Source organism: Hyaena hyaena, unplaced genomic scaffold (genome assembly GCF_003009895.1).
Source record: "Hyaena hyaena isolate Hyena2069 unplaced genomic scaffold, ASM300989v1 scaffold_0, whole genome shotgun sequence".
Classification (NCBI taxonomy): domain Eukaryota; kingdom Metazoa; phylum Chordata; class Mammalia; order Carnivora; family Hyaenidae; genus Hyaena; species Hyaena hyaena.
Genome location: NW_024080632.1, coordinates 13,284,366 through 13,308,795, shown reverse-complemented (window position 1 = coordinate 13,308,795; position 24,430 = coordinate 13,284,366). Strand labels below are relative to the sequence as shown.

General features: G+C 53.0%; 1 protein-coding gene across 2 annotated transcripts; it reads right to left on the bottom strand.

Annotated features, from left to right (window-relative positions):
- Nucleotides 1–744: 744 nt before the first annotated feature.
- HNF1A (HNF1 homeobox A) lies at nt 745–18,867 on the bottom strand. Of its 2 annotated transcripts, none has more exons than XM_039217067.1 (10): nt 18,539–18,867; nt 11,142–11,341; nt 7,851–8,037; nt 7,167–7,396; nt 6,203–6,354; nt 5,862–6,063; nt 4,775–4,966; nt 3,540–3,661; nt 3,303–3,468; nt 745–969 (listed from the first exon to the last, which is right to left on the bottom strand). In XM_039217067.1, the coding sequence occupies exons 1-10, from the start codon at nt 18,865–18,867 to the stop codon at nt 842–844; spliced, it is 1,908 nt and encodes a 635-aa protein (XP_039072998.1). In that variant the 3' UTR covers nt 745–841. The 2 variants fall into 2 exon arrangements, with proteins under 2 accessions (XP_039072998.1, XP_039073057.1); XM_039217126.1 differs by having other exon boundaries at nt 3,303–3,447.
- Between the last annotated feature and the right edge of the window lie 5,563 nt (nt 18,868–24,430).

Sequence of the window (24,430 nt, the reverse complement as noted above, 5' to 3'; positions counted from 1 at the left end):
AGCTGTTGCCTGGAACCTCAACCGCAGCACCAGGCGCAGAGTCACAAGGCTCCCGGGGGGCAAGAGGGACTTTCTAGTCCTGGGGGGGAGGGGTCTTTCCACTGAGGCAAGATACCAGGCTGGCATTAGAAGGTGTGATGCCCGGGGGGACGAATGGGCAAGAGAAACGGCCATGTGGGAGGCCAGGGAGAGGGATGGCTCCGGAAGCCCAGGGGTCCTGCATGCTTTCGCTGCTAGCCTGAGCTCTCCTGGGGCGGGGGCTTCTGAGCCCCGCGCGCTGGCACTGAGTAGCCACTCGGAGAATGCTTATTTGAGTGGAGAGCAGGAGTCAGTGGCTGGAACTGGGGCAGGGCAGAGGGGCCTGGTTGGGGCACAGGTGGCAGGGCGGGGCCGTGTTGATCTTGGGCCTCTCACTGAGCTCCGTGAGTCACAGCTGCGCAGCCTTGTGTCCTGAGGGGTGCGGCTGCAAGGGTTCCCTTGGGGTGCCAGGGCTCTCCACAGGCACAGGCTGGAGGCACCAGGGTCCAGAGGCTGCCCCGTACTGTTCCAAGTGACCAGATTCACCCTGAGCAGCAGGGACCGTCCCTCTTGTCCGTGTCTTGCTCTGCTCCCCAGCTCTCCACAGTCCCCTCTTGTACTGAAACAGCCCTCCTGAGATTGGGGCACCTTGAAACCCTCCTTTCCGATGCTGACAGAGCAGGGTGGGGACCCACGCAGTTTTCCAGGGAAGGCCATTCTCTTGTGGCAGTGAAAGTTCCACAGGCTCAGATGTGCCGGTCACCCCCCAGCAGGCCATGCAGGCTCCAGGTGGGGCCCAGCCCCTGGGAGACGGTTGCTGTGGTTACTGGGAGGACGAAGCCATCTGCGTGGAAATGAAGGTCTCGATGACACTGTGGTTGGATGGCAGCAGGTGGCTGTGGCCGTTGTTGGAGTCAGAGCTCTGGTACAGCACCAAGCTGCTGGAGGATACTGCAGGGGCAAATGAGACCGCTGGCTGCCTGCCCGGGCCCCTCCCACCCCACCTCGCGCCCCCATCCCTGGGGTACTTGGGACAGGGCACTCAGGGCCTCACCACCTGCTGGGGTGCAGCAGGTAACCACAACCCCAATCCTCTACACTTGGGTCTCATTAACCCCCAGCCAGGCTCCGGAGCCACCCAGGGAGTGGCCCCCTCGGGACGTCTTAGTGAGCCCTGGTGAGATGCTGTGGTTAGTTACACATCTGCGTTGCTAGGCTGCAGCACAGTCATCAGACCAAACAGTTAAGCGTTGCAGTGGGGGTATTGTGTAGGTGCGCTTTTAACACCTCTCATCAGTTGACTTTAAAGGAGATTGCTCTGGATGACATGCGTGGGTCTCATCTAATCAGTCGAAGGCCTTAAGAGCAAAAGCTGAGGCTTCCTAGCGAATCTTCCTACCTCAAGACTGCAGGGTTAAATCTCCCCTCCTGCGCCAGCCTGCTGGTCTCTCCTACAGCTCTCAGACCTGCGGCCCCACAGGCGCGTCAGCCGGGTCCTTAAGTATGTGTCTACCCAGCTGAGCCTCGAACAGTGTGAGGGTTAGGGGTGCTGACCCCCTGCGCAGTCACAAATGTACAGATAACTTTTGACTCCCCAGAAACTTAGCTACTAATAGCCTACTATTGACAGGAAACCTTACCAATAATATAAACAGCCAATTGATACATATCTTGCATGCTATAGGTACTAGGCACTGTATTCTTGCAATAAAGTAAACTAGAGGAAAGAAAATATCGAGAAGGTCATAAAGAAAGGGCGCCTGGATGGCTCAGTCTGTTAAGTATCCAACTTAGCTCAAGTCATGATCTTGTGGTTTGTGAGTTCAAGCCCGGGCTCTGCACACACAGTACGGAACCTGCTTGGGATTCTCTCCCTCTTCCTCTCTCTCAGCCTGTGTCCGTCTGTCTGTCTCTCTCTGCCTCTCTCAAAAATAAATAAACATTTAAAAAAGAACATCATAAGGAAAATACATTTACAGTCCTGTGCTGTATTAAAAAAATCCACATGGGGGCGCCTGAGTGGCTCAGTCGGTTAAGCTTGCTACTTGCTCAGGTCATGATCTCACAGTTTGTGAGTTCAAGCCCCTCATCGGGCTTTCTGCTGTCAGGGAGCCCACTTTGGAGCCTTTGTCCTCTCTCTCTGCCCCTCCCCCACTCATTCTCTGTCTCTCTCTCTCCCAAAATAAATAAACTTAAAGAAAAGTAAAAAATGAAAAGAATCCACATGTAAGTGGATCCATGCAATTCAAGCCCCACGTTGTTCAGGAGTCTGCTGTATTCCTATAGGTTCTGTGACTCACCAGAACCCCGACCGCTGCCAGTAGCTAAGAGAATGGGCTTTGAGTGTGGACCTGGGTTCAAGTCCCGGTCTTGCCACCTAGCAGTAGCTGTCAGAGGCGAGACCAGGTCCCTCACCTCCTTGAGTGTCTGCTTTCTCCTTTTTAAAATGGGGAGGATGACACGTGCCCCGCAGGCAGAGCAGGGAGCCCTCAGTACCTGTCACTGCAGCCACCAGGGCTGGATAGAGACATGTTCACAGGGTAGAACGGCTGCCCAAAGTCCCACACTTAGTGAATGATCATCCCCGGCCTCAGAGCCCAGCAGCCTGACTCCCAAGTGCCCGCCCTTCATCAACATTGTAGATTACAGGCTCAGGGTATCAAGTGGGATGTAGGTGACCTAGAGAGCCCATACTCTTGTTGCTGCGTGGGAACACAGGTCTCTAATTCTCCAGGAAAAGCCAGAAATTAGAAAGCTATGGGGTGCCTGGGTGGCTCAGTCGGTTAAGTGCCCGACTTCGGCTCAAGTCATGATCTCACAGTCTGTGGGTTTGAGCCCCGCATCAGGCTCTGTGCTGACAGCTCAGAGCCTGGAGCCTGTTTCAGATTCTGTGTCTCCCTCTCTCTGCCCCTCCCCTGCTCCTGCTGTCTGTCTGTCTGTCTCTCTCTCAGAAATAAATAAAACATAAAAAAATGTTAAAGATTAGAAAGCTAATCTTTAAACGTGGGCAACAAACTCAAACAATGCTAAGCCCTGAGCCAACCACCACACCTCTGAGCCACCTCCAGCCACAACAAGACCAGTTTACTCCTCATCATTACCCTCCTCTGTCTCTTGCAATTGATCTTTTTCCTCATCCGAGTCAGTGAGATATTCTCATAAGATAGGCCCATCTCCCTGTGGTTTCACACCCCTCCTGGCTCACTTCAGGGGAGCACCGGGCACCTGTTTGCTGCACACACCTTCCTCCCCGCCTGAGGGCGCAGCAGGGAAAGGCGGCTCACCGGTGGGGCTGGCGCTGAGCCGGTGGGCGGGCTGCAGGTGCTGGATGCCCGCGGGGTCCTGGCTGGGGATGTGGATGGTGGTGGTCTGAGATGCCGGCGTGTGCAGCCCGGATTCACTGGGGGCCTCCGTGTCGGAGGTGAAGACCTGGGGGAACAGAGCAGCCTCCTGAGCGCCCCCATGGGTGCACTCGTGGGGGCTGGGGGGTGAGCAAGGGGCGGGGCAGGCCTGGGCCTTACCTGCTTGGTAGGCGTGAGGCTGGCCAGAGCACTCAGGTTGGCGGTGTCGGCAATGAGCATGGTCTGCGGAAGCAGGCCCGTGTGGGTGTACTGGGCCACCTCAGGCTTGTGGCTGTAGAGGGCTGGCCGGCGGGGAGGAGAGAGGAGGGGATAAAGGCCTGGCACCCTGGGCCAGGCTGGACCCCTCCCAAGAGGGCCTCAGAGCTGGCACTCTGGGGGAAATGAGGCACAGGGCCTGGTAAATGGCCCAGTGGAGCAGTGGCTGGGGACTCAGGACAGATTTCCAGGACTGGGAGCTCCAGATAGAGGGGTTAGACCCTCTCCCCAACTACAGGACCCTGCTCAGGCTGGCTCAGTGGGGGGAAGGCTGGGGGAGGACAGGTGCTGTTGTACTAAGTACAGGCCGTGGAGGGAAAGGCCGGTGGCTCCTGTTAGGGCATGAGCCGGACAGAGGGCCACGTAGCTCCACCCCCAAGACAGGTCTCCAAAATGTCACCCAAAGTCTCACCTACAGCCCAGCCCTACAAGAACTCACACAGACACCAGCAGAAAAACACAAAACCACACATTCCCACATCGGCTCAGAGAAAACCATACGCACATAAATACGTGCACTGAATCAAATCCACACAGATACACAGGTCCACGGTCCACAGTCGCTCATCCCCAATTCTGAACTCCAAAAAGGTCGGAAAAACCCACTGGTTTTCATAAGGTCAGCACTAGAGCGCGTTTGGTGGCAAACTCCCACCCAAGCCCGGTGTCAGGTTGTGTCTGTCTTTATTAACCTCCTTCGTGGCAAACTACCTCCTGCCGCAGAAAAATCCCAGTGCTTTGACCAGATATTGCCTGAGCCCTGCTGGGAGTGCGATGTAACATGTGGTGGATCCACCATATGTAAAGTCTGAGAAGTAGCGAATTCTGAAACACACGTGGCCCCCTGGGTTTCAGAGACAGGGCTGTGACCTGTCCTCTCACACGTGGGTGTGCACCTGCAAACACCAGTGCACAGCCACTTGCCTTTGCACTCACAGAAATGCTGCACACACATGCTGAATCCTATTCTGGCCTGCAGACCGCCTCATCACAGAAGCACGCGTGCGCACATGCTCACGCACACATACACACACACACACACACACACACACACACACACACACCACAACAGCTGCTAAGCCACACTACTCCCCGTGCTCGTAGACACTCAGCCCCTTCCATGCCCAGGGAGTGCTCACCGTGGGGGCTCTGCAGCTGGGCCATGGTGGCCATGAAGGGGCTCTGGGCCACGTGGCTCTGCATGGGGGGCATGAGTGGCTGCTGGTAGGAAGGGTGCAGCGGCTGGGAGAACTGGACCGGCTGCAGGGTGGTCAGGCTGCTGCCCATACTGTTGATGACCGGCACGCTCTGGGCCTGAGTGGAGGCCAGGCCTGGAGTGGGAGGAACAGGAGTCAGCCAGGCTTCCTACCCCCTTCACCGACCCCTGGGGGCACTGTCCCTCTCTCCCAGAGCCAAAGGGTTGTGGGGAGGGAAGAGGCGACTAGGAGACACCTTTGCCCTAGGAGCCATCCCTAACTTACATGATCCAGGCAAGTCACTCCCTCTCTCTGAGCCTCTAACTCATTATATAGGCAGGGGCTGAGTCAAACTAGGTTCCCTAGAGCCCTGGGGTTCCACAGCAGTTCAAAGGCCCTGCAGCTTAACTCTGTGCCCCTCTCCCAGCAGCTCCCTATCTGTCTTATCCATTGAGCTCTGCATCACCGTTCCTGCAAATGAAGTCTTTCTGGGCTTAAAAAAACAAAAAACAAAAAACGGGCGCCTGGGTGGCTCAGTTGATTAAGTGTCTGACTTTGGCTTGGGTCACAATCTCACGGTTCATAAGTTTGAGCCCTGCATCAGGCTCTGTGCTGTCAGTGGAGAGCTAACTTCAGATCCTCTCTCTCCCTCTCTCTGCCCCTCCCTTGCTCGCTCGCTTTCTCAAAAATAAAACATCTTTTACAAAACCATACGCAACCTAAGACCTACAAAACGTTGATCCCCCTTTCTCCGCTTACTTTTCCCATAGACATTTTGCCTTCCAAGACACTATATGATGTCTGTATTATGTTTGTTGTCTGCCTCCCCACTCGAGTCATTGAGATTTCGGTCTGTTTGGTTCATCTGTGTATCACTGATGTAGCATAGTCCTGGCACAGCGCAGGCACTCAATATATGAATGAGTGAATGAATGAATGAATGAGCCCCAGTGACTCTTCCAGGTTCTGGATTCTGTGGGAGCCCCATGAACCCTCCCACGGGGGTGCCCCCCCATGCCCACCAACTTACCGATGACCAGGGTGGAGGCACCTGTGTTGGTGAAGGTGGGCGCCAGGGAGGCAGGCTCACCAGGCCCAATGGCCATGACCCCAGGAAGTGAGGCCATGATGAGATTCTGGGGCTGTTGGTTGAGGCCTGGGGATGTCTGCTCCAAGCTGTGCAGTGCTGTCAGGGTGCTGACAGGGGGGAGGGGGCCTCCAGTTGCTGAGACCTTGGAGGGGAAACCAAGCTGAGTCAAGGTGGAGCACCACACCAGCTCCCGGCGGATGACTCTGGAATCTCCCAGCCAAGGGAAGATGGAAGACAGGGTTGGGAGGGGTGCCCCTACCTGGGGGTATGGGGACACTCACCAGCTTGGCTTCGGTGCTCAGCAGGCTGTGACTGGGCTCCAGGCCCGTGGGGGACACTTGGTGCAGGGGTGCAGACACTGTCACCAAGGGACCACCTCTGCTTGAGGGCACTTCTGCCCCTTCACTGGTCGTTGGCTGTCCATAGCGCACACCTGGAATAGGAGCAGCACCCAGCCTCAGCACCCCCCTTCCCTGCCCTCCGTGGCCCTCATCATTCCAAACTGCATTGGTGTGCTGAGGCCACTTGCCCCATCTTTCTGTGTGCAGCCAGCAAGCTTCACCTGAGCATCTTACTGCCAGGTCCCAGGCTGATGCTTCCAACTCCTTGAAGGCAAGACCTGAGTTTAATTAGCTCCGTGGCCCCCTCTGACTAGCACTACATGTGATAGGCAGTAGGTGTGCAGTGAAAGACATTCGAATCAACAGAAGCTGAGGCTGATGAAATTGCACTGAGCCAAGTTGAATAGAAGCAACTGGAATTAGTTCAATGAAATGGAATCCAGCTGAAGTGAGCCTGAAACGAACTGAGCTAGGTTGAGCACATGGAGTTGAACTGAATCAGATCAAAGAGAACTAGATTGAATTGAACAGAGCTGTACAAAATTAATTTCATTTCCTCCTATTATATTTAGTTAGACGGAGTGTACTTTCAAGGAACTAAATTGGATCATAATGAGTTGAACAGAATTGAATTGAATGGAAGTGAATTGAATTGAACTGATCTTGAATGAACTGAATGGAAGTAACCCAAGTCAAGTTAGGCTGGACAGAATGGAATGGAGGGGTGTGGTCAGTGGAGTGGACTGGAGAGGACTGGATAGAGAGAGACATGAGTGGGGCGGAGTGATAAGGAGCCAAGCTCAAGGACTAAGAGGTTTGGGTGGCCACTGCCACGGAGATGGTGCTCCCCAGCTCACCGGCCTACCCTCTACTGTTTCCATCCCCCTGCCCACACAGCACTCACCGTGGACCTTACTGGGGGAGAGGGCAGGTGGGGGCAATCCCGGGGAGCTGTGGGCTGGCAGCGCAGGGCCGGGGCCTGGCCCACTGTATGTGTCCATGGCCAGCTTGTGCCGAAAAGCTTCTTCCTTGCGCCGATTGGCAAACCAGTTGTAGACACGCACCTCCGTGACGAGGTTGGAGCCCAGCCCCTGTGCTTGCGATGGTGACACCCCCCTCTGGATGCACTCCGCCCTGCAGAAATGGCCATTTGTGAGCCTCCAGGCCGGGCTCAGAGGAACCCTCTGCTAGGGCTGTAGGTGGGGAAGAGAGTTCTGAGAGGTAGGGTTCTACCTTAATGTTTAAAACTGGCAGATCTGGGTTGTAATCCCAGTTCTGCTGTGTGACCTGGGGCAAGTGTCTTAGCCTCTCTCGGTCTCGTCACTTATAAAGTGAGCAAAATAGCCATTAGGGTAGTAATGAGGGTGTATGAGATGAGCAGCCACTCAAGGGTTGGTGGGGTGGGTGGGGAGTGGGTGCTATAGGAGTGGAGCTAGGTTCCAGACATCGAGCAGAAGCTGAGTGCTCCAGGGCCAATAGGAGGAGCTCTCAAGGACTGGCAAGCTTCCCTCCGAACCCAGGACCACCCTCTCCCGACCTTGGCCCCACCCAGACCAAATCAGCCCTGCCAACCCACCAGCCAGTCTACCTATTGCACTCTTCCACCAGTGCTTCTCGCTCCTCCTTGCTGGGGTTCTTCTGCCTCTCATAGGCCTGGAACAGGATCTGCTGGGAGGCCGGGCCCCACTTGAAACGGTTTCTCCGCCCCTTCTTGGTCGGCAACTCATCACCTGTGGGCTCTTCAATCAGCCCACCCTGCCCTGCGTGGGTGAACTCTGTAGGCACAGAGAGCCATAAGCAGGATGCAGTTCACTCCTGCCTTCCCGCTCCTGGCCACGCGCCTGTTTCTTTCTTATTCCCAGGGTGCTGAGCCCAACGAGCTTACAGCTAGAACTTAGAAGTCATGTAATCCAATGATGACAGGTACACAGCACACATGCCACCCCTGTCCTAACCTGTGTCCAAAGCAGACATCACTAATCAACCCCTGCACCCAAATGTCCACCAACTGACGGATAGATCAAGAAGATATGGTTTATATAGACAATGGAATACTAGACGGCAATGAGAAAGAATGAAATCTTGCCATTTGCAACAACGTGGATGGAACTAGAGGGTGTTATGCTGAGTGAAATAAGTCAGGCAGAGACAGACAGATACCATGTTTTCACTCCTGTGTGGAACATGAGAAACTTAGCAGAAGAGGGGAGGGGAAGGGGAAAAAATCGTTTCAAACAGAGAGGGAGGCAAACCATAGCAGACTCTTAAATACAGAGAACAAACTGAGGTTGATGGGGGGTGGGGGAGAGGGGAAATTGGGTGATGGGCATGGAGGAAGGAGAGTGCTTGTTGGGACGAGCACTGGGTGTTTTATGGAAGTGATGAATCACGGGAATCTACTCCCGAAGCCAAGAGCACACTGTGCGTACTGTATGTTAGCTGACTTGACAATAAAATATATTTTTAAAAAACCATAAAAAACAAATAAATATTACATTTTCTTTTTTTCTTTAATAATTTATTGTCAAGTCGGTTTCCATATAACACCCGGTGCTCATCCCCACAAGTGCACTTGTGGGATAAATATTACATTTTCTAAGAAAAAAATTAAAAACCCTGCACCATTTTCTACTGAGCCAAGACATAGCTCCCCGTCCTTTTCAGTACAGGGCTCCAGGTAAGCATTGGTGTTTGTTCAGATTTAACACATTTGCTGTCTCCTTTTACAGGTGAAGCTGAGGCTCAGAGAGGCTAAATACCTTTCCAGGGCTGCACAGTAGAATAGAAACTTGAACCACAGTTCTTGAGTAGATTCGGAGCTATTTTAAACTTTTCAGACGTGTAAAGCACACTTAACATGCAAGTGTTGGCTGGGAGAGGGGGGACCCAGCCAGTCCTTGTCAGCTGGTTCCACTTTAAAAATTTTTTTTTTTTTTTTTTTTTTATTTTTTTTTTTGAGAGAGAGAGAGAGATAGCTTGAGCAGGGGAGGGTCAGAGAGAGAGGGAGTCACAGACTGAAACAGGCTCCAGGCTCTGAGCTGGCAGTCAGCACAGAGCCCGACGCGGGGCTTGAACCCACGAACCGTGAGATCATGACCTAAGCGAAAGTCGGACGCTTAACCGACTAAGCCACCCAGGCGCCCCAGCTGGTTCCACTTTAATGGAAACTATTAGATTATCCCTGAGCAAGCCACCAAGGGAATATAACAGATAAGTGCCAGGCCATTTTTCTGAGAGAGGAGGCAGGAAGATCGAGTCAGGGATAGGGCAGAAGGGGTGCCTTCATCCCTCTGAGTTTCAAGAGGCAGAAGCCAGCACGGGTGCTCTGAGGACAGGTGGGATTAGACCCACCTCGAGACCACGAGAAGCCTGCGTGACTCAGACTCCAGCAGACTCAGTTGGCCATCTCTCCTGGCAGCCGGCCGGACCAAGATCTGGAGTACCAGACACTATGACTTGGCCAGAAAATGAAAACATTTCAGCTTAAAAATTGCTATTCTGTCGGGGCGCCTGGGTGGCTTCAATCTCTTAATCATCCGACTTCGGCTCAGGTCATGATCCCGCGGTTCATGGGTTCGAGCCCTGAGTCAGGCTCTGTGCTGACAGCTCAGAGCCTGGAGTCTGTCTTCGGGTTCTGTGTCTCCCTCTCTCTCTGACTCTCCCCTGCTCATGCTCTGTCTCTCTCTCTCTCTCTCTCAAAAAAAAAAACAAAAAACAAAACATTTAAAAAAAAGTGTTTTTTTTTAACTGTCCTGTTAAAGCCATCAAAAACAAGGAGAATCCGAGAAACTGTCACAGGCCAGAGCAACCTAAGGCAACATGGCAAGTAAATAAAGTATGTCCACAACTGGATGTGATCCCGGTCCAGAAAAAGGACATTAACATTAGGGGAAAACCAAGGAAATCCGAATAATGAAGTATGGACTTAATAATAGTGTGTCAGTGTTGGTTTCTTTGTTGTGACAAATGGCCAATACTAGGGGTGGCTGAGTGGCTCATTCAGTCAGGCAGTTAAGTGTCGACTCTTGATTTAGGCTCAGTTCATGATCTCATGGTTCGTGAGTTGGAGCCCTTCATCGGGCTTTGTGCTGACTGCAGAGACTGCTTGGGATTCTCTTGCCTCTCTCTCTCTGGCCCTCCCCAGCTTGTGTTCTCTCTCTCTCTCTCTCTCTGTCTCAATAAATAAATAAATAAATAAATAAATAAAACTTTAAAAATAATATCCCATACTAGTGTTAATAATAGGGAAATCTGGGGCGCCTAGGTGGCTCAGTCGATTAAGCGATTAAGCGTCCGACTTCGGCTCAGGTTATGATCTCATGGTTCGTGGGTTCAAGCCCCTCATCGGGTTCTGTGCTGACAGTTCAGAGCCTGGAGCCTGTTTCGAATTCTGTGTCTCCCTCTCTCTCTGACCCTCCCCTGCTCACGCTACCTCTCTCTCTCTCAGAAATAAATAAAACATTACAAAAAAATTTTTTGAAATACTTTATGGAGTCCTACTCTGCACTGCGCCTGGCACGCGGCGAATTCTCCATAAACACTAGCTCTTACTGTTGTCTGCATCACGTAATACACGTCTCGCTGTATCATAATGACCTGTTCTCCTACCCTCCTGCTTCCCTTCCACACAGAGCACTTAGAAGGCAGGGACCCCATGCATCCATCTTCGGATGCCCAGGACCCACCTACTCCCCTCCCCCCGAGTGCCTCGCGCGAACAGGTAACAAGTGCCGGTCGCCGGTCGACTCCCGCGGACGCAGACGGCCTGTCCCCGTGTTGCGGCGGAGGGACTTCGCCCCCCCCCCCCCCCCCCCCCCCCCCCCCCCCCCCCCCCCCCGCCCAGAGCTGCAGGGAGGACGGGGCTGTGGTCATTACTTACGCTGGGCCACCTCTCGCTGCTTGCGGACGTACCAGGTGTACAGGGCCGCTCGCTTCTGTGTCTTCATGGGGGTGCCCTTGTTGAGGTGCTGGGACAGGTGTGACTGGTTGAGGCCGGTGGTGTCGACTACCTCCCTCTGGGGGATGTTGTGCTGCTGCAGGTAGGACTTGACCATCTTGGCCACGCGCCACGGGTCCTCCCTAGGAGGAGGGCCAGGACAGAGCCTGCTCAGCGTGGGGGTGCAGGCAGGGTTGGGGGCCCGTCAGCCCTGAGAGTGGGGATTGGGGGTGAAAGCAGGCACCGAGCCTGGGACCTACTCTTAGTCTCAGGGACATCAAGGTAAGGGCACTCTTGCCAAGACACAGGGACACTTAGACTCAGGGGACAGCAAGGTAAGGGCTGTCCAGGACACAGGGACGCAGACACTAAAGACACACACACACACACACGTGGACACAGGCCTCAAATAGTACCACATAGACAAGGACACAGATAAAAGTTTAGAAACATGAATGCACAGACATATGGGCCGAGATGAAGACATGAACAGACTCCCACCAGAAGCTATACAAGCCAGTTGGGGAAGATCCTCACCTTTATGTCTCCTTTAAAGATCCCCCATCTCATCCTACCTCAAAATGTTATTTGTGGCTGTGTCTTATCCACTGTGAGAGATTGTAAACGCTTGGAGGGCAGGAACTCTCTGGTTTTCAGCACCCAAAATAGGCCTGCATGTCCATGGTGAATGCATGAATGAATGAGTGGATGGGTGAGTGCGTGGATGGATGGGATAGTGGATGGGTGGATGGATGAATGAATGGGAGGGTAGGTGGATAGAGGGTTGGAGAAATGGGTGGTTGAATGGGATGGTGGATGGATGGATAGATGGATAGATGGATAAATAGATGGTGGATAGTAGCTGGATGGATGGGCAGTTGGATGAATGGATAAGAGGGTAGATGGATAGGTAGATAGGGGAATATATACATGGGTGGATGGATAGATGGCTGGGTAAATGGGATGGTGGATGGATGGATAGCTAGATAAATAGATGGTGCCTGCATGGATGGGTAGTTTGATGAATGAATGGGAGTGTAGATGGATAAGTGAATAGGAATGTGAGCAGATGGATGGATGGCTAAGGGAGAGACCTACTAGGGCCAGGTGGATGGGGGAATGGTTCTGAAAACAAGGAGAGAAAAATAATTCTCTCATTTTACAGCCAGAGTCACTGATGCTAAGAGTGCTGGCATTGCATCTTTTGCCCAAGGTCACAGGGACAGCCCAGCAGAGTCCCTCCCATATGAAGGGATTCTGTTCTAAGTCATCCTATCAGGTAGAAATCACACAGGGTCAGAACACCCCCTGAAAATCTGGACTAACCCCTAAGCTGTGGGCTGGCCAGTTTCCCAGAGCACAGGGGCAGACAGGTCCAGGTGAAAAGGTTACCAGCTGATATGCAGGGGCCTATACAAGAGTGTGCGTGTTTGTGTGTGTGTGTGCACGTGCGCACGCTGAGACTCTCACTGGAGAGACTGCCATCTACGCTTCACGTTCTCATGCTCTGCTCACTGGAGAATGGGGGGTTCCGACTGCCTGGACTGCACAAATGCACTCTCTGCCTCTCCTGTTGTGTCTCGACCCTCCTCTCTTTGCCCAGTCCTCTCCTGAGCTTGTCTGACAAATATGTGTCAGGTAAAAACAGTTCCACGCGACAGTGCCGCAATAGGCAGAGCGGGGTGGGGGTGGGGGTTGAACCCAGCTCTGTGGGGTTCCAGAGCCTGAGGCTCTCACCTCCTCAACTGAGCAGTTTGCTTCTAGAACTTGAGCCTTCCAGTATTTGCACATGTGACAAATAGCAGTAGTAGGAGGCAGTTCATTTTGCTTGCTGAAAATACTGGAAACCACCTAAGTGTCCAGCGCAAGAGTTGTGATTGCGGTGCCTCTGGGAGATGTAACCGTGGAAACCCACCCAGGAAGCTCTCCCTGAGCCCATATGGAACAGAGCCCCTCTGGTAGGCTTGCTGTGCGATCTGTGTAAAATGTGAAGCGGCGTGACAGATTTCCACGTATTTGCATGAAATGCCAGAAGAACACAGAAGACACTCATGACACTGATCGTCTCAAGATAGGAATGGGGTGCTGGGGACAGGGGGAGAGGAAAGTGTCCTCTGTGGCTTTTCTGCACTTTTGAAATAATGTAGTACAACGTTGTACAATATGCTGTACATGCACGGGTAACACTTAAAACTAAATTGTAAAAGAACAAAAAGCAAATATACCCTCCAGTACTTTGAGGCCCACCTCATCATACTGCCTTCTCCCCTCCTCTCCTTCCCAAAGAGCCAGCCTGGCCTTGCCCCCTTGACAATGCCCTTCTCAGGTGTCATGGGCACAGAGCCTTTCAGCGGCATGGGGCCCAGGCCCGTGACTTTCTCCTTTTTATCAGCGTTTCCCATAGACAGGGCTGCAGGGACCATTCAATTTAAATTGGCCAGCAGTCAGGTGTGTCCAAGTCCCAGATGCATAAAAATGAGGGATGTGAGAAGTCATGTTTCCCGAGTATTTACCATGAACCAGGCACCACGCTAAAAGCCAGCCATTTACATTTTACTGTAACCCTGGGAATTAGGTGCTACTTATGTACCCATTTCACAGATAGGGAAACAGAGCCTTGGAAAGGGGAGCGCTTGAGCAAAGCAACCTAGCGGGGACTCCAGAATGTTTCTCTTTGCCCAGACCCCCCCCCCCCCCAAGCTCTCCTGGAGCTCTTCCTCTGCCCTCCCTCCTCCTTGTCAACCCCTCCCCTTCTCCCTGGATGCCTGTCAGAGCCAGGACAGAAGCGCAGTACAAAGTCCAGTTCTGTGCTCTGAGACAAACATGTTTATCTGATTCTGGAGCCTGGCTGCCTGTTGGCCTCCCCCCTCCCCCCCTGCTGCAGACATCACCCTCCTGAGCAACCTCCCTCCCTCCCTTCTCTCTTCCTAGGAGAGAATGAGCTCAGTCTTTCTCTTAGGGGGGGCCTCCCTGGCTCAAACTAAAGATTTACAATCTGTCACTGTCCATTTGATTCACTCTCTATCTCTTTCTCTATCTCTTTCTGCCTCCCTCCCTCTCTCTCTCTCCATCTCTCTCTCTCTCCCCTTCCTTCTCTGTGTGCCTCTCAATTGTTCACTCTCTCTTTCTCCCACACCCCCCGCCCCCCACTCACATCAGTCTCAAAGGACCTGACCCTTTCAGGATGGTTCTCCCAACCCAGCACCAAGAGGCCATGCTCCATGTATCTCCTGCTCTTATTCGAGTGGGTTTAAGAGTCAAGCCAACCTGGGTTCACGTCCCACCACGGCGCCCAAACGCCACGTGCGCGTGCCCCACGCCTCCTCTGGACCACGGCAGGGAGCCCCCGCCTGCCTCCCAGTGCCCTTGGGACAAATGAGTGAGTTTCAATTAGGAATGAACCGCGTAAAGCGGGGCCTGGCATGTGGCTCAGTAAGTACAATTTGTCACATCATCCTCATCATGGATGATGTAGCCACGGGACCCCCAGCCCCGTAGCAGAGGGCAGAGGACCCAGGAGAGGTGAAGATCTGCCCACATCTCCTCCTCCCACCTGCTACAGGTTCGGGGCTCAATCAGAGGTTCAAGATTTTGGGCCTTTGGCTCGCCGGCCCCAGGGGTTTCAGAGGGTCCGAGGCTGTGGGACTTGGAGACCAGCTGGAAGGGCCACGCATTTGGAGGGAGAGCTGGGTTCTCAGTGCATGTGGCTGGTGGAGATGGGGGGAGGGTCCCATCTCAGGTTGAATCCCAGCTCTGCCACTCACTTTGCAGGTGGCCTTGGGAAATGCCTTAACCTCAGCATGCCTCAGTTTCCCCAGCTGTGATACGGGGCTAATAATATTTCACAGGTTGCCAGGAGGAGAAAATGAATTCCATGATTTATAAGCCGCCGTGACCTCTAGAGCACTGTGTGGAAGGGAGTGAGAGGTTAAGAGCAAGAGCAGCTCAGGAGGATAAAAAGAGAAATACACTTATCAAGGACACGGGCATACAACCTCAAGGACGCTGTGCAGAGTGGGGATTAGGAGGACCTGGGTCCAAGTCCCAGCCAGTACTACTTTGTAAATTACCTTGGGCAAGTCATTTTGCAACTCTGAGCCTTAGTTTGCACATCTGTAAAACAGGACTATTACTCATAGCAACCGTTTACTGCCCCGTGGGCAAGTGTTATTGTCAGCTCTGCCTTGCAGAGGAAGCTAGGGCTCAGAGGCTTGAAATCACCTGCCCAAGTTAGGGTGGGACTGATTTGGGATTTGAACCCAGGCAGGTTGGCCTCAGAGATGTCAGACTGTCCCACCTTAGCCACTGTCTTCCAGGGTCTCAGTGCCCTGGTGCTGCCTGATGGAGAAGATCAGACCCTCAGTTTGTGCTTTGAGCTGCCCAGGAACAGGGAGGACCCAGCAGGAGACCCAGGAAGGAGCCCTGGGTACCGGTTCCTCCCCTGACCTTTACAGCAGCGGTGCCCAGGGCTTCAGGGAACCCTAGCTACTCATTCATTCTTACTGTGTGGTAGCCACTGGGCTGGATATCAGGGGTTCGAGTGGTAAACAAGGTCACACAGGCTTTCCCTTTGAAAAGCTTCTATTTTCATGAGGAGATAATCTCACATGAGGAGATAGATAAACAGATGCAAATAGACAATCATAAATAGGGGCGCCTGGGTGGCTCAGTCAGTTAAGCATCCAACTTCGGCTCAGGTCATGATCTCACTCACGGTTCGTGGGTTCGAGCCCTGCATTGGGCTCTGTGCCGACGGCTCAGAGCCTGGAGCCTGTTTCAGATTCTGTGTCTCCCTCTCTCTCTGACCCTCCCCTGCTCACTATGTCTCTCTCCCTCCCTCTCAGAAATAAAAAAAAAACATTAAAAAAATTTTTTTAGATAATCGTAAATAAAGTTAAGGGACAAAAGCCAGTAACAGAAGGTGGTGGGAAAGAGTATGATTGTGGTGGGTCCTGCCTTTAGATAGGGAGTCAGGGAGGGCCTCCCTGAGGAGGTGACATTTGGGCAAAAGGAGAAGAGGGAATCGGTCATAGGAAGATCTAGAAAGAAGTATCCACAGAAGAAACTGCACATGCAAAGGCTCTGAGGTAGGAATCATCAAATTCAGCATAACTGGAAGAAAGGGAGGAAGGAGATTTCCCTCAAGAAGAGGTTAGGGACCCAGGGCAGGGGATTTGAATTTTATTCATTGCCAGCTAGGTAAACTGAGGCAGGAGACAAGACTTGCCCAAGGTCACACAGTGAACTAAGGGTGGAGGTTCAAGGGAAGAGCTCAGTTCCCCATCATCCCTTGCTCAGCCGGGACCCACCCTGCCTCTTCCCTGCACACTGTCTTCTCCAAAGACTTGGCTTCCCAGGGCTTCCCTCCTGGGCCCTGAGGGTAGAGGCCCCACTTTTTTCCCTCGGGGCGTTTTCAGATCCCTTTTGTTACCTGAACAATAAGTAACCCAGGTAGTTAGTTATAAACTCCGCAGGAACAAGAAGCTGGTTGATAATTTATAGCAACATCTCAAATTTAAATGGAAAGTAAATAGCGTGCTGTTAGCATTAAAGAAAACCCAATCGGGGCAGGCGGGGAAGCACTCCAGCCTCCTCTCAGCTTGGGGCGTCTCGCTTTCACCCCGGCCCCTTCTCCCAGCTGGGTGTGAGCCCCTCGGCCCCGCTGGCTCCTCTGCTATCCTGTGCTTCTCCAGGCTTCTCCATCCCCCCTCCCCATGCCCTCTCTACCTCTGTGGCTCTCCTCTCTCTCTCTCTCAGCTTCCAGGATTTCTGCTGGTCCCCAGGGAGCACTTTGACCTCTGTTCCCCCCTCAAGTGCTGTGGATCGAGCCTCCCCCCCCACCATTCCACTGAAGGGGGCTGCTGATCAAGAGGCCCCACCCAGCCAGGTAAGAAAGGCCCTTGGCACGTCCTGCCCCCACCCTGACCCGAAGCCCCCGGTCCCACCTGGGGCCCTGAGCAGGTCTGGCCCAGCCCCACCCTGTCCCCGTTGCCCTCACCCTGGGTCTGGCAATGCCTGACTCTTTGCCCCTCCCCTGCAGCTCAGCAGGGCCCTTTGCCCTCTTCTTCCTGCCAAGTCAGGGGGCCCAGGATGCTCCCTGCCCCCAGCCCAGGCCCTTGCAAGGCCGGGCAGACCCTGAAGGCTCCCCGGCTCCAAGCTGGGATCAGGACCTTGGACAGAAAAGAGATGGTCCCCTAGAGAGCGTCTTTGGGACTCCCTCTGGCTGCCCAATCCTGGCAATTGAAAGCACCCAGCAGAGTGGCCCTGGAGGCTCAGCTGGGTGGCCTTAGTCAAGCTACCTTCCCTCTCTGGGCCTCGGTTTCCTTGTCTGTGAAGCAGAGTTATCCCTAGCTTCCTTCTAGGGTTCGTCTCAACATTATCTGGATGTCTGCGTGTAACACGGCAGCACAGTGCCTGGCTGTTAGGATTGGAGCTTAGGAGCCTTTGGGGAGGCAGTCCCTGAAGCCCCTAGACCCCCTTCCCCCGCCCCTGCTTGGTGGGAGCTTGGTTGGCCCAGGTCTCCCCAGGCCACCATCTTTACAAGTTAATGATCACAGGCCTTATCAGAGCCTTTTACCGTTTATAAATTTATAAAACAAAAGAGAAATAATAAAGCTCATGGGTAATTAGTAACCAGGTCAGTGCGGCTGAGGAGAGGGGAGGCATCAGGCTCAGACCCACCCAGCTCTCCAGGAGATGGGGAGCCAGCCAGTGGATGGGGGTACATGACAGGGAGACCTCTAATGGTGCCTGCTGGTGAATTGTTGGAGGCTAACTAACGCTGTGCAGGGTAAGGGGAACCAGGTCCTGCTCCAAGGCTCCATCTCCCTCAGGTAAGACCTGGACTTTCCCGGCGTAATGCCTGAGTCCCCGGGGTGGCTAAGGGAACCCCTAAAAGCCCAACCTCGGCACCCCCTCTCACCAGCAGTGCTTCCTGGCCCTGGAGACTACAATCTGACTGCTTAGCAGGAAGTTAGAGTTTGGGGCGTAGAAATGGCCGTGGTGGCTAAAAATTCCCACCACCCTCTGGTTCTCCAGGCACTTGAATTATGGGCTTTCCTGCTTCCCCCAGATGTCAGAGCTCCCCTGGGCCAGGCCCTCACTTCTCAAGCACAGGGCGGAAAACCTTAGCTCACGAGAACTCGGGACTTCACCCAGGGCCAGCGTCGGGGGCTGGGAGGCTCCAGCCTCAGAGCAAGGACACCCGAGTTCTCGCGGGCCCTGTCCCCCTTCCTGACAGCCAGGCTAAAAGCCATGGCTCCCAAATGAAGGGCTAGCCGGGAGCCAGGGGTGGGCCTCCCTGGGCTCCTTGGATGCCGGGGACGGGGAGGGGTCCTTACTGCAGCAGAGTCTCCACCACGGCCTTCTGGTGGGCCGCCTCCTCGGGGCTGAGGTTCTCCAGCTCTTTGAGGATGGGCGGCGTGAAGTCTTCCCCGTCGTCGTCCGTCTCGTCCTCGGAGCCCCTCGCCTCCCCCAGCCCATTGGGCAGCTCGGCCAGCTCCCCCCGACCGCCGGCGCCGCAGGACTCTCCCTTGTCTGGGGGGCCGTCTCCAGCCAGCAGGTAGGGCCCCGGCTCACCCAGTGCCTGGATCAGCGCCTCTTTGCTCAGGCCCGACTCCAGCAGGGCGGCCAGGAGCTCCGTCTGCAGCTCGCTCAGTTTAGACACCATGGCTCCACCACCACCGGGCCACGCGGCCTGGGGCCACCAGACCGGCCGCCTCCACCACCGAGCGGGCTGCCTAGTTGCTGGCCAGTCGGCCGGCAGGCACGAACCAGGCCCTTTGCACCTACTGCCCCCCCAAACCCCACTAAGCGAGCCCTGTGGGCACCCCCAACCCCCAACTCTGGCCCCGGCGGCCAGTGAATCAGGGCCCCTGCCCGCTCTGTTTACATTGGAGCTGGGGAAATTCTCCAAGGTTCATATTTATCCGTGTGCTTAGCAAAGGGACTGAACTTTGGACTTCAGCCCTGCAAAGTGCGGGCCTCACGGCAGTGCAGAGGGACGGGGGAACCGAGGCCTTCACCGGGAGTGGGCAGAGGGGAGGGTGGGGGAGGCCACGGGGAGGTGGTGCAGGGCAGCTGGGATGGAAGGGGCTGGGGGCCATGGAGGCCTCCTGGTGAACAGCTTCGGGTCCCGCCCCCGAGAACTTTGTGGGGGGCTCAGGCCGAGACGAGAGTGACAATAGCAGGTTTCCCTTGGGAACTGAAGCAGCAAGAGGTTCAAGGCAAGTGGGCCAGCTCTCCTCAAGGTCAGGGCTAGCTCTCGTCCATCTTGGGACCCACCTGTGGAGGCCCAACACCAGGCTCCCCTGTAGATATTACCTCATTCCATCCCCCTAATAGTTGTTAGTAGGTACAGGGATTATCCCCATTTTACAGACGAGGAAACCAAGGCACTGAGAGGTTAAACAACATGCCCAAAGTCACACAGCTAGCAAGGGACAAGACTTGCAAGGTGAGAGCATGGGGAAGCAGTCAGCCACTTGACTCAAGTGCAAATTTTAAGGGGGCATCAAAAATTCCAGTAATCATATAAAAAATATTCAATATATTAAATTATATAAAAATATGCAACATATTAAAAATCAAAAGTAATGCAAACTCCCAAAGAATTAAAAACGTGTCTGCACAAAAACTTGCACATGAATGTTCATAGTTCACGGTTCACCATAACCAAAAAGGGGAAAAAACATTTTATAAATATCGATCCATGGACAAACAGACAGGTAAAATGTGGTGTATCCAGGCAATGGTACGTTATTCGGCCATAAAGAGGAATGAAATGCTGATACTTGCTATATCAATGAATCTTGAATGTATGATGCTAAGTGTAAGAAGCCAGTCACAAAAGGTCGCATATGATTCCATTTATCGGAAATGTCCAGAACAGGCAAATCCAGGCCTTCCGAAAGATCAGTGGTTGCAGGGGGGAAGGGGGGCTTGGGGACTGGAACCTGAGGGGGGGGGAGGGGGTAAATGACTGCTTAATGGGCACAGACGTTTCTTTGATGATGATAAAAATGTTATAAAATTGATTAGACAGTGTCACACAATTCTGTGAAAATGCTAAAAGCCACTGAAATGGGGCACCTGGGTGGCTCAGTCTAAAGGTTAAGCGTCTGACTTCAGCTCAGGTCATGATCTCGCGGTCTGTGGGTTTGAACCCCCATCAGGCTCTGTGCTGACAGCTCAGAGCCTTGAATCTGCTTCGGATTCTGTGTCTCCCTCTCTCTCTGCCCCTCCACCTTTTGCACTCTGTCTCTCTCTCTTAGAAATAAACAAACATTTAAAATAATAATAATAATAAATAAATACCACTGAACTGACACTTCATTTTTTTAAGTTTTTAAAATGTGTTTATTCATTTAAGTAATCCCTATACCCCATGTGGGGCTCCACCTCACAACTCAGAGCCAGCCAGTTCCCCCTGAATTGAGCACTTTTTTTTTAAGCGTATTTATTTATTTTGAGAGAGAGACAGAGAGAGGGAGCCGGAGAGGGGCAGAGAGAGAGAGGGAGAGAGAGAATCCCAAGTATGCTCCACATTGTCAGCATAGAGCCTGATGCAGGGCTCGAACCCACAAACTGTGAGATCATGACCTGAGCTAAACCAAAAATCAGATGCTTAACTGACTGAGCCACCCAGGCACTCCCTGAATTGAGCACTTTAAAAACATGAATTTTATGATACGAGAGTCAATAAGGTATGTTTTTTTTAGTTTCAGGCAAAAATATCTGTGATGAGCAAAATTTTGCAATTTTATTTAAGTTTTATTTATTTATTTTGAGAGAGGGAGAGAGAGTATGAGCAGGAGAGGAGTAGAGAGAGGGAGAGAGAGATTCCTAAGCAGGCTCCACACTGTCAGTGCAGAGCCCAATGCAGGGCTCGAACCTGCACACTGTGAGATCATGACCTGAGCTGAAATCAGGAGTTGGACGCTTAACCTACTGAGCCACCCAGCCTCCCCTAAAATATCACAGTCTTAAACCAAGACAGGCTGCCGCCCCCACTGGCATCCCCCTAATCTCAGCCCTGGGCAAGAACTCATCCCTCACACCCCACCATCCCCACACCTTCCCAGTTCCGGGCAAGATCCTTGACAAAATTCCAGCGGTTTGTCCCTCCGGGGTGGCCCCAAGCTCCCAGAAGAAGGTGTGCACACCATTTCCTGGAGTGAGCAGGGTGTATCATTCAGGGCTCTGCAGAACCAGGGTCATGCTTGGGGACAGAGGAGGGGAAGACATGTCATTGGCCAGAAAACCCTCCTGCTGACCAGGCTAGGCCAGGCCAGAGGAAAGGGAGCTTGTTAAACAGCTGTAACTGAGCTCTCTGTCCGTCGGTGAGAATTTACCTTCTCTATCATCCGACCCCTTGCCTGGGGCTCCTGTTCCCCTTGACCTGAACTACGTCGTCATTTTTCCACTCATCTTCTAATACCTTTCATAAGCTGTGGCTACTGAGTACTGGAAATGTGGCTAATGCCTCTGGTTGAAATAATAATGTTTTGGCTATATTGGGTGAGATTTCAAATTTTTTACAACACAATTTAGATATTTTTTCTATTTAATTTTTCTTTTAAAGTTTATTGTTTTTGAGACACAGAGTGAGACAGTGCATGAGTAGTGGAGGGGCAGAGAGAGAGGGGGTTACAGAATCTGAAGCAGGCTCCAGGCTCTGAGCTGTCACCACAGAGCCAGACATGGGGCTCGAACCCACGAACCCGGAGATCATGACCTGAGCTAAAGTCAGACACTTAACCAACTGAGCCACCCAGGTGCACCTAAAAAGTTTTTAAATTAATAAACTAAAAATTAGAAAAACTAATTTCACCTGTTTGTTTTTACTGTGGTAATGGTACTACTGGAAAACTTTAAATTGCATACGTGGTTCACGTTACATTTCTATTGGGCAGAGCTGCTTTATAATTAACTTACCTATTATGTTTGTTATTTATGGTCTGTCTCTCTCTGCTTGGATGTAAGCCCCCTGAGGGCAAGGCGTTTTTCTGCCTGTCTTGTGCACTGCTGTATTCCCAGTGCTTAGAATATACATACACACAGTAGGTGCTCAATAAATATTTGTTGAGCGTGAACAACTAGCGAAACGTCACTGCACAAGGACCACGCAAACTTAGCTCTGCACTAAGGAGGAGCTTTAATAATGTATTCAATTATCAGAACGACTGCACCTAGTGGGTGCTGATATTCCCATCTGCAGAGGGGGGAAACAGAGGCTCAGAGGGGCTCGTTCAGAGCCCCCAAGAGCCAACAGCCTGCCTGCGCAGGACGGGGCTGGCCGTTGCCCCTTGGGAAAGTGGGAGCCCAGTTCCTCCAGGACTTTTCCTCTGATGCAGGTTGCTCTGGGGCGCGGGCAGCTCACTGCGGGGGCGGGGCGGGATTCTCAAGTCCACGCTGAAGGTCACGATGCTGTCTGCTGCCCCTTCACCGTCTCATGGTTTTCCTGTCCGCCGGCCCCTGCCAGGAAGCTGCCTGCCGCTGCCCCGTGGCGACATCCCCCCCCCCCCCCCCGAAAAGTGCCCGGGAGGGAGCAGAAAGGGCGGGGCCTGGATTCTTCGCTCCGCTTTTGAACTCCAACTGCTGGGTCCCGCCGCAAGCCCGGCGGCTGAGCCTGGGACTCTGAACTGACGGTGGGCTTGGTGGGAGGGGCGTGGGGACGCGGCGGCGGAGCCTCCAGGGAGCTTCCGGTCCCAGTGCCCACAGAGGCTGCGGTCCTGGGCCCTCCGGGAAGGGGGCCCCTGAGTAAGAAGGGAAACGTCACGAGCCTGGCCCTGCTTTTCCACAACGAACAGAAAGGGCTGCCCTCCCCCACAGTCAGGAGATAAATCTAAATTGAGGATCTGTTCGCCTTGTAGAGAAGGACACAGGACCTACTTTGTCCCTGACGCCACCTACCACCCCCCACCCCTGGTGGCTTCAGGCAAGTGAGTTAGCCTGTCTTGACTCGTCTATAAAACAGAGGTGTGGGTCTCCTAGGGTTGGCTTTTCAAAACGAGCGTAATGCAGAGATCCCAAGCTTTCTTGGTTCGAGGCACCCTCAGGACCTCAGAAATTTTTTCAGGGCACCTCCTACTCCCACCCGCGCAAAACAAAACATAAAAAAAAAAACAAAAAACCCAAAACCTAGCAGTTATGGTTAGTAAGTATTTAGGTCGAAACAACTCTTAGGTCTGCATGTCCCAGCCGCTTAGTAGCCACTTGGAAAATACACAAAAATTGAAAGAAAAAAATAATACGTTAGTTCCTTCTTGAATAATCCCAAGCACATACACTAATGGAATGAGAGCTTGTTGGACTCTACACAACTCCACCCTTGGAATCAGATTAGGCATTACCACCCTCATTTCCTGCTCCACAGTAATTTTCGCATTATACTTTTTTTTTTTATCAGAACTGCCATAAACCCAGCTTTATTTTACCGAGTTGCAACATCATCCAAAGGAACGAAGCTCCAACGTTCGAAATGCGAACTACCTAGGGCTAGCAGTTTGCGAGCTGTCCGGCAGGTGTCGCTGTGGACCTCTCAAAAATCCTCTCACATAGTCGGCGGTACCCTGGGGCACCTGCGCACAGTCTGAGACCCGCCCACCTAATAACGGAGCGACATGGACAATGTAGGTACTTCTGAAACGGTAGCTGTGAGCTTTATCGCCGTTCTGTCCTACTCGGCGAGCAGCGATTTGCAAGGCCAAAGTTCAGGTGAGGCTGAAGGCTTCCCCCTTGGCCATCAGCGACAGCAGCCAGTCTCAGCTCTCTCGGAAATCAGTTACCACCCCCACCCCCATCTCAGGGTCCCCCTCTATTCAGGTTCAGACTTTTATTCCTACCAGCCCCACTACCCTTATTGAACAGTGGCTGGTATATGCAGTGTTCATCCACTTTCTCTTTTAACACCTCAACAGCCTCAGTTTATTCCATTTTACAGCTGAGGAAACCGAGGCTCTAGGAGGTTATGTAACCTGCCCAGCTGGTGCAGAGCAGAGCTAGGATTTGAATCCAAATCCCCCGGATGCCAGAGTCCAAGCCCTAACCACTATTCCATGCTATCTCTCTCTCTCTCTCTCTCTTTAATCATTTTTTTATTTTTTCGAGAGAGAGAACAGGAGAGCATGAGCCAGGGGAGGAGCAGAGAAAGGGGGGGGGACAGAGGATCCAGAAGCAGGCTCCATGCTGACCGCAGTGAACCCAATGAAGGGCTTGAGCTCACGAACCTT

Excerpts from the sequence above, each read along its gene's own strand:
- HNF1A (XM_039217067.1), bottom strand. The coding sequence starts at position 18,867 with ATGGTGTCTAAACTGAGCGAGCTGCAGACGGAGCTCCTGGCCGCCCTG. Across the intron at positions 3,662-4,774 it reads CCAGCTGCAGAGCCCCCACG|CCCTCTACAGCCACAAGCCT; the intron begins GTGAGCACTCCC and ends CCCGCCGGCCAG. Across the intron at positions 970-3,302 it reads GCTCAGCGCCAGCCCCACCG|TATCCTCCAGCAGCTTGGTG; the intron begins GTGAGCCGCCTT and ends TTGCCCCTGCAG.